The sequence below is a fragment of the Centruroides sculpturatus genome, unplaced genomic scaffold (genome assembly GCF_000671375.1).
Source record: "Centruroides sculpturatus isolate CEXI.00-Female unplaced genomic scaffold, Cexi_2.0 scaffold334, whole genome shotgun sequence".
NCBI classification, from domain to species: Eukaryota; Metazoa; Arthropoda; class Arachnida; order Scorpiones; family Buthidae; genus Centruroides; species Centruroides sculpturatus.
This window is the reverse complement of record NW_019384688.1, coordinates 570,155-580,671: the sequence shown is the minus strand read 5'-3', so window position 1 is coordinate 580,671 and position 10,517 is coordinate 570,155. Positions and strand designations below refer to the sequence as shown.

The window sequence follows — 10,517 nt, the reverse complement described above, 5'->3', positions numbered from 1 at the left end:
GAAAATGGAGATTCTGAAAACGACGAAGGAGCAATTAAATAATTAAAATTATAAAGGATTAAAAAATATATATATAAAATTGGGAAATATCGCGCTTCTGACAATCGCTGCAAGTGTATGGGCTAAATTTGGAGAAACAGTGCTTCTGGCATGGAGAACTGTATGTGGCCGGCTCACGCGTCAGAAATCCTTCTGATTTATTCGTGTACGCACCAGACAGAAAAACAAAAAATATCGTGTATCCACAAGCACTCCAATAAATAGAATTGAAACGACACTTTGAAATGTTTTTCCGATGAAAATCAATAATAATAATAAGTTTCAATAAAAATGATAAAATGTAAATTGAATTTTATCATAACGAGTTTGCTTGAATTTCCTTTCTTCTGAGATCGCAGCAATGCGCGACGGGTAAGCTAGTTGTTTATAAAAGAACACATAAAGAAGGAAAAGTTAGAGATTTCTCTTCAGAAAATATTGCTTCACAGAAGAGTGGCATAAGCTCCTTCCCTGAATTTCCACCTTGCAAAGTTTATAATGCTGATGAAATTGGCTTTTATTTTTGTGCTGTGCCTGAACATACAGCCTTGTGCTTGTTCATTTTTGAATAAGTAAGATTTCCAAAGAGCATCTGATGGTCATGTGTTGTGTAAGCATGGCAGGAGAGGAAGAGGACTTGATAGTGATAGAAAGAAAGCTAAAAGTGTCACTGTTTTATGGGAGTGAAAGCATTATCAGCTGTTTATCATCCTAATAACATTGGATGACAGCAGCAATTTTTAACAACTGGTTGGTTGCTGGAGTGAGACCAGACCCTTAAGATCCTTCTGTTTGTTGACAATTGTGCAGTGCAACAAGAGACAAGTATTTTAATTTGCATTAAAAAAAATGTGTTTGCTACCCAATACATCACTCATCCAACCTTATGATCAGGACATAATCTGAACTACAAAAGTATATTTTTTGCCAAAAAAATGCATAGTTAACTTTCTCCAAGACATTGAAATCACAAAAATAAGTACAGAGCTGTCAAATAAGATCAATCTTCTAGATGCTTTTTATCTGCTTAAACAAAGCAGATAAAGAACTATCAATTATTAAATTTTACTTTACAGATTTTGTTAATATTTTTGTTTAAAACTTTTTAGTAATTTTATATGAGTCATTCAAAGAGTTCTCAGAATGAGATGTAAAAGCAGACTGTATGTTTCAGAAATTATCTTTATTTTTAAAAATGTAGTTTTCCTAATATCAATACATTTTGTCCAATGACATTTTGAAATAATTTTAGAAACTATGTAAAATGACTATCTATTGTTGCTATCATCTTTGTTTGACAAATTTCTTTCCAACAATAAATTTTTTGGCTTTTTAAATAATCTATTTACAAAGGGTTGTCATCAACTGTTCTCGATTGAACTGTATCCTCTTCTCATCCTCCTTATGTAAATGATGTCCTTTTTTTTTGAGTAAAATGTTGTTTATTTTTTTAAATTTTACTTTATGATCTCTGAAATATTATTAGCAGATGATGTTCCAATATTTTATTTTCTTATTCTAAAGTAATGGGCTTGTTGTTATCACTCATTACAGTAACAGAAAGAGAAAGACACTACTACTATTAATTGGACAGCAAATAGAAGATAAAATTTAAGGATTTAATTAGGGTGGCATTTACAACAGTGGTAATAATTGTAATATTAAGATTAAAATTTTATTTATTGTCTATTTAATATTCTATAAATATTTATTGACTAACCATAAATTGTAAAAGTTCTCCATTGCACAATGTTTGTCAATGTTGTCCTTTTTTGTACAAGAAACTTGGCAACACTAAATAGATAGAAATCAGATGAGCTAAATATTAATGTAAATAAAGTATATAGGGAAGTAAATTGTACTTCAATTTGTTCATCCAGCGTTGGAGACAGTGCTGCTCAACAATAAAAGGCAGTACTTACCAGTGGTCTTCCATACACTTAACATGATGGTAAACCATTCTCAAACAAAACTGAGATTTCTTGCTAAAGATGATATTCTGCCATCTATAACAGTGCATGCATCTTTGTCATGGCATTCCACTGCAAACAAAGCTGATGATGTTGAGGTACTAATGGCTGCATTTGTAACAGTAGCTGTGCATGCAAATTTGCTTCTGCTAATTGCCTGCCAATGGTATAGGAAGAGAGAGAGTTCCATAGCATGACTTCCACCTATCTCTGGATGATGGACAATGACACTCTGAAGATGGTTTACTAAATAATATAGGATTCTGTTTGCAGATGCTCATGCTTATCCCATAATCAGACATGCCTTTGTTCTGGTGGTCTATCTGTAGCATTCAGAATCTGCTTGCTTTATGTTTGCTCTTATATTGTCTCAAACAGAAGTCAGAATGGCTCAGATGGCAAGCAGTCCATCAAAGTGGTTACCCTGTTTCCCTTAGCCCAATTTTTCTCAAACATTGTCAACTGTGCATAATGTCTTTGACTGATCAAATATGCATGTCTAGCATTTAAAGATCTTCAAACAATAGATGCCTTGAAAATTCTGAATACAGTAAACCTTTGCAAACTTTGCAGAGTGCTATAAAATTGATGTAACAGTTTTAGGGCACTCTGGGAACATTATCTGGAGTACAATCAGACCACAACCATAATCATTTACATACCTCTGGGACATAGCTATGTACTGAATTTTTCAGAAATTGTGTAATTCTATCTGGGTGCACAACTTTTTTGTCAATGAGTGTAAAATATGGTGGGAAAAAATCTGCAAAAATTTTAACCATTCATAAAAAATGAAAGAATTATTAGAATGAAACATGGTTTGATTAAGTATTATCAGCACAGGCAGGAATTTTTGTTGACTAGAAAAAATTAGTTCCAAAAAATATCAATAGATGGCTTTGACACACAAAAGAAATGTAAACAACAATGAAAATGATTTTGAATATGATTTCTGATTTTGGTATTTAATGTTCCAAGTGTTTCAGTCAGGTCATTCCACATTGTTGGAATAGAAAAATGCTATTCACTGTGAGGTAACAACCATCCATCTGGACCCTCACTCACTAACTCAATGCCTGCAATGTTCTATAGTTACAGATATTGTTACGTAGCTGAATTGTTTTATACCCTGTGGAGGAGGCAATGTCAAACACTTACTTGTCTAATAAACACATTGAAAGTCATTTTCATTGTTTGCTTGCATTTCTTTTGTGTGTCAATGCCAACTATTGGTGATTTTTGTAACTAATTTTTCCCCATTAACAAAAGCTTTCATGCTGACAATATTTACTACACAAACCACATTTCATTCAGATAATTCTTCCAATGTTTTATGAATATTTTAGAGTTTTTATGGACTTTTACCCAACCTGTATATGCTGTACAGCTAAACACACTTGGCAATTGCAGTTTAAGTTACAATATGTACCAATTGGATAGAAGTAAATAAATATAATTGCTACATGACTCTATAAAATTAATGCAGATTCAGAAAACATTCTAGAGTATGTATATAGCTGTTGTTAATAATAATATATTTGTTCAGTATGTATAAATTGCATATTCATATGAAACATTAAAGTATAATCCCCAATTTATGTATCTCATTCCTCAAAATCACTTGTAAATCAAAATTGTGTATGTAGGGATGAGCCATTCAACAATTCAACCATTATTCCTTGTGGTTAAATTTTGCACTTTATTCCAGCATAAACTGTTATCCTACCCAAGTTCCTCAAATAACATATTAGTGATACAAAATACTATTTTCCTACCAACCAATAAATTTAAATGAAATGAAATAAAATGATTAAAATGAAATTGTTGATTAGGTTATTCATCGATGTAAAAGGAACAACAGTAATACAAAATTAAAGAAGTGGAAACAACATAAGAGAAACAACTATGTAAATTCTCAGATATTTCTTTCTTTAATTGCAAGAAAGTACAATAAGTAAACAGAAAAGAAAATAGAGTAAAATAACATTGTTTTTAATTAATAAATTTACAAGGCAATAATAGAAAAGTTTCTAATATAAAGTCTACTAAACTTTACAACTGCATTAGAATAAATTGACACAAAGTGAATGAAACAAAATGAAAGCTGGAATCTACAAGTCATTTAATCTGAGCAAGTAGGAATTTCAATTCCAAGATTAAAATGTTGCATTCTTGTAAATATCATTCAGTACTCATTGCATTGAAAATTTCATTTTATATATCAGAAGAGGGATGAAAGAAAACAGCTCATTCTGTATCAAATTCTCATCATTAAAAAATTTGTGATAGTGGTCTGCAGGATTCAGAATTGTGAGTTTAATGGTTTATGAGGTCAGGAAGGTTGGTAACTGCTGGTGTATACAATACCATGATTGTGGAATTTATTGAATGCTTTACTCTAATGTATATCATCATCATCATATATTTTATTAATATGATTTGATATGTAAAATGGTAATGAAATATGGTAAAAAAAAATGTTGTCATGTAATAGTCATTTGTATTTTCCACACGTGAAGTTTAGGAAATTTCTTCTCAGCATTTTGTTTTTATTTATTTTATAATTACATTTGAATTGTACAAATGAAGTGTAATAGAACAAGCAATTAATTATTGTGATATCATCACAATGCTGGGCTACAATTTTTAAGTTTTTAATTTAAAATATATGTTCTCCACCTCAAATTAATAGTGGTTTGCCCCTGTACATTATACTTTCCTTTAACAATAGAGTTGTGCTGTTCAGGGAAAAACTTTTGAATTAAAATAACATGACTTTCAGTTTGCATTGCAATTTCATATATAGTTAATCAGGGCCTCCTGCTCTAAGTTTCCATATCTGGTCTCATCTTTCATCTATCTAACCCTGTTCTCAATATTAAGGAAAGATGGATGGATGACAGTGGGAATTTACAGGTCTACAGTTTTTTCAAATTGCAGCCCAAAAATTTTTAATGTTTGAGATGAAACTTTCTAAATTGTATACTAATATCTTGGACCTCATGGTTTTCAACAACTGTTCCGTGGAAATTGGATATATGATGGAATTTGTTACACAAAAGTTTCATTTCTGTTCTAGCAATTTTCTGCAGATTATATGCCACCATGGATTATCTTCATGAAATTATGATACTTTAAAATATTATGTTTAGACTTGATGCCATAAAAATATTACAAATTAAATTTTCTAATACAATACATTGTTTTTTAAGTTTATCATTTAATTGTTAATCATTCAGTGTACAAAACTATTTCAAACATGAATAATTTAGAATTTTCCATAAGATTCACTTTTATAAAGAAATTAATTATATAACTACTAAGCTTTATGAGCTGTTTCATATGTAAAAAATCCTGTTTTTTCATAGATGTAGTCATAAAAAATACTGATTAAAATTATATAAACTGTGTTACTTTTATTTTGGCATGATATCATGCAAACACTTGCTGATATTGATATGATTATAACTATGTCAGAATAAGTTTAAAATTTTTATTTTAGAACAATTTAGGAAATAAGAATAACTTAAAGCAGTGTGAAAAAAGTTTCAGAAAACTTATCTAATATTATAATAATTAAATATTAATAAAGTATTGGTAATAAAATGCTTTTATCCAATTTTATATGCATTGTACCTATAAAAGAACCATACACATTGTTTTAATTATGAAGTAACTGCTACGAAATTTATAAATATAAGTTCTAACATGAAATGTTTTTACACATTCTGTTTCCTATTGAAAGACAAATACAACCGTTAAAATATCCACATTTCAGTTTTTTTGTTTTCAGGTATGGGCCGGATAAAAACTGCATTCAGGCTGTAAGTTGCCAATCCTTGCCACATGCAAATATAAATCCAATTGAAGTTGATAACCAGAGAGAGCGAATCATCTATTAACAGTTAAAAACATATTGTGAAAAAAAATTTTATTATTTTTATTTCCAAAAACTGTAATGTGTTTACAAGACCAAAAGGAAGGTATAGTGGCTATTAATTAGCATAAAATATTTGTCAGACAAGAGCTACTTTTGTTACTTTTGCTAGTAAATAGCAAAATTAAAATATTTTTTTTATGTCAAATGCAGTTGATTTTTTTTAAATTTCAATTTTTGTGTTTGGTATGACATTTTTTCATATGCAAATATTTTACAGGCATTGAACAATTAATTATCAGCATTGTAGAAACTGTTATATTATTATCTAAAGACTACTGTTATTTCCCTTAATGTTTACATATAAGATTACTAGTGATCAATTTAACATTAAACAATTATTTTAATTTTCTGAAGAATATATTTTTGGTTATTTTGTTTTCATGGAATTTGTATAAATTATTTAAAATATACATGCTTTTCTAAATTTTTAATTTAAATTATATTTATTCTAATATCTATTTAGGAAAATTGAAAAAAGACAATTACTTTAGATTTGAATCATTATACAGTATATCAATATTTTTTACTGTTTTTGTTTATTTTAATAACATAAAATATTTTAATAAATGTTTATTGGATTTTGATGCAAATTTTTGTTGTCTTTATTGTTGTTAAATTTGGTACCATTTTATATGTATTGAGAAGAAAATGCAGCTGTCACAATTAATTAATATTGCTATAAATTTTATATCTTTGTACTCAAGATGTCAAAAACAATTATTAACCATATTAACAAAATAAATTAATTTCATTCACAAAAAAATCATGATGTTTCTTGAGAAATTTAAATTTACACTTAAAAAATGTACTTGCTGATTTATTAGATCTTGAGTTAATATCAAATAGCCTAATCAAAGTAGCTAGCTGATCTGAAAGGGCTATCAGCTGAGCAAAAATTTTCCTATCTTTTAAATTAAATTTTAAAGAAATTGGCATAATTTGAATATTTATAAAAATGTAATTTCATTATGTCCTAGATTAGAGTTCATTGGTGTGTCTAATTTATAAATTTTATTTTGTGTAATTTTTTAATTATATTTGTTATTTTTAATGTTTTAATAATAAATGTTGAAGTTTATGCATATTTATGAATAGGTTTTATATACTCTATGTAGAGAGAGAGAGAAAGAGAGAGCAATGTGATAATAGCAGGATCTCACCTATGATTTATTTATAGCTGTCTTGTAGTCATTAACAAAGAAAAAAATGAAGCAAAACAAAAACAAAATAAAATTTTATTCAAAACTTAAAAAATACATTATTTTAATATTATGCACAATATGAAGATCACATAGATTAAATAACATAATATAAAAATAAAGTATTAAATATTAATGGAGATTGTCACACATTATGTTACCATTCATGTAGCATTTTAACTTAAATAACATTGGGAAAAATCAATGTGAAGCATTTAGTACATATTTATATAATAAAATTTAATGTGATGGTTAATGAGTTTTGAAAAACAAAATCTAAATCACAAATTGCATTAGATGAACAAAACAGAACTGCATCTCAGATCATTGTATTCTCTTAAAACTTCATAACAAACTAATCAGATCTATTTTTTTTTTTTTATACATTTTCTGAAGATTATCAAGAAAACACAAATATATACATTTATCTACTGATGCACCAGTTCTAATGATGCAAGATTATCAAATGTTTATACACATATGAAACACCACCATATACACATACATATAATGGTATACAGTATTAAAATTCTCAGGAATTGGTTATGATTTATTCTTTTTTAGTACCTATATAAACATACAAATTATAAGTTTATACGGTTGTCATGATATTTAATAATTAATCAAATATATTTTGTCTCATGTCCATTTAATATTATCTTTGTTAGAACACAACTTGGTTAAACTTGGTAATGTAAAATTTTATAGACTAAGCAAACATGATTACAATAAAATTGTAATCATGTTTGCTTAGTCTATAAAATACAGTTAAGATGGACGATACATTACTAGAATTCAAAGTACTAAACTAAGCCATTTTAATCTTACATAAATAGAGATAAGTGAAAATTCATATATAATTGTACAAACATGATATTTAGACATATTTATGCAAAATTTTAAGAATTATACTTACAATATAGATAGTAGATGCAAAAGAATGTCTCTCTGTTCTGTTATGTCAAAAATAATCTCTTACGAAGATCATACATTTAAACCGGTGAAATCAACATTAGTGAATTGAATTTTTCTAACCAATGAAAACATAAAATTTCAAAATTTTGTATTGATTTTTATTTTTCAATTTGAAAGTTTACATTTAAAATCTGCCAGTCAGTCAAAACTTCTGAATGTTAAATGAATGGAAATCCAACAAAACCCATTGACTGTTAATAACATGTAAGAAATGAAATTTCAAATTTAAATGGGTAACAAAAAATTTGGGAAATTGCTTTCTCAGTGTTAAGTAAATTAACTTCACTCTGACACCAGGGATGAAATACTAAATATGGAACCTGTTACCGGTGTAATTTTGCGTGAAAAAATCTTCCTTTCACAAACGTTTTCAAGCTGTCGAGATAGCTCTTCTTCAGGTAGAGAAAAAATTTCAACGGAACACTTCGAAAAATTACACCAGTAACAGGTTTCGGTAATTTTAACCAGTAATTTTCATGCAAAATTACACCAGTAGCAGGTTTCGTATTTAATATTTCTCAGTGTTGTTGGCAAACTTGCTATAATGAAATAGCATGTAAAGGGGTAGGTTAACCAGGGTCTTAGAGTCAGTTTATAGTTTGTCTATAGCATGCACTTTCAAGGAGAAAAGTTCAAAGGTATTTAAAATATGGTGCTTTTTAGCATACAAAATAATTAATCTCCTAACTTGTATCAGCATTGGCAATTCCTGTTATAAGCATTAAATACCTTTTATATATATCAGTTACTCTTCTAAAACTGGAATATACCACTTAAACACAGAAAATACACTTAAACCAGCATATATTGCCTCAAATTACAAATAAATTACAAATTCAGTTCCTCAAATTGAATTTTTAATTTGTTCATAAAAGCATATTTGATTTTAATTTGTCTGTTCAGTTCTGCATTATATATACCTGAAGATGTCTGTTATAAGCAGATGAAACTGTAAAAGGGCTAATTTGAGATAATATATTCTGGTTTAAGTGTTTTGTCTGTTTTTATATACAGTGTGGTACAGAATTACAAGCCAGTGTAATTTTTGAAAAAAATCTTTTGGATTATTTAGAGTGGATGGACAAAATTTTACATAATTGTTTAATATTATCTTCTGACTTACACCAAATGTTATCTTAATTGATTAATCCAAACATTAATTATGCAAAAACAGCCATTTCAAGGTGGTTCAAAATTATATGTCACCTTCTATTTATTCACTGAATCTCAAACAATAAACATATTTATATATCAATTGATTTTCTGTATTTGGAAATAATTGCAAATATACTTTTTGGCATTGAAATAATTAAATTTTGCAGGCTTTTAACACTGATTTTCTGCCATTCTCTTGTGATGGCTAATTTCAACTCTCCAACTGTTTAGAACTGTCTATCATTTTGATGCCTTATAAATTTTTAATAGGGTTTATGTCAGGAGAGAGTGCTGGTTAGTCAATTATATGGATGTTGTTCAATGCAAACCACTGTTTGCTTCAGACATCACTTAAAGCAGTATGTATGGGAACATCATCATGTCATAATTTGCATTTTGCTCTTTCAATTTTTTGCCAATTGGAAGGATATGTTCTGTTGGTCTGTTGGCTCTTTCTGATATGCTGTTGCATTCATCCACTGATTTAGAAGACAATTTCAAATTTTCCAAATTATTACTGACCCAGGCCTTGGATATATTTAAAATAATCTTGCTTTTCTTTTCTGATGATGTGGCAGTAGTGTTGATACCCATCCGGGCCATCCAAGTTGAACATTTTTTGTCACTGAAAACAATTTCTCATCACTTAGCTGTCCAACTCATCTTTGTCTTTGCCCATTAAACTCTTGCTATCTTATGGTGATCTTTCAGACAGGGTTGGGTATCTGTTTTGAATATTTTAGACTAGCAGATGAACCCTGCTTGGGCAAAAAATAACAACAGCAAAGATTAAGATTATTAGTTTATTTCATACTTCTAACCCTCTACTATATTAAATTATAGTATTTGATTTATATTTACAAAGGTATGTAAGAGTTTATCATATTGAGTGCCCAATCTAACACATTTTAAAAATTCTTTAAATTGTGTACAGTGGAGAAATAAAGAGTTTTAAAAATGTGTTAGATTGATCATTTGGTGTGATAAACCCTTGCGTAAGAACCTTTATAGTTATATAGTCGATCTTATCTGTTTTCACCAGGGGTCCTCCCTCTTCCGAGGCTAATCAGAGAATTTTTAATTGGGTCTAAAAATATGTTTTATTTTCTGTAAAAATGCAAAAAACTGCATCTAAAATAGAACAGTAGAAGCAGAGTTCTTCAGGATAATCCTTAACCCTTCCCCCTATAAGGAATTTCCAAAAATTCCTTCTTAGTGTACATTCTCATCATGTACTCT

The 10,517-nt window shown here is 28.6% G+C and overlaps 1 protein-coding gene across 1 annotated transcript in view; it reads left to right on the top strand.

Moving 5' to 3' along the window:
- LOC111627095 overlaps window positions 1-6,277 on the top strand; it is an 88,015-nt gene extending 81,738 nt beyond the window's left edge. Inside the window, exon 15 of the mRNA XM_023370650.1 lies at window positions 5,803-6,277. Within this exon, the coding sequence (XP_023226418.1) occupies window positions 5,803-5,911 (109 nt within the window). The 3' untranslated portion in view covers window positions 5,912-6,277. The remainder of the gene's footprint in view (window positions 1-5,802) is intronic.
- The last annotated feature ends 4,240 nt before the right edge of the window (window positions 6,278-10,517 follow it).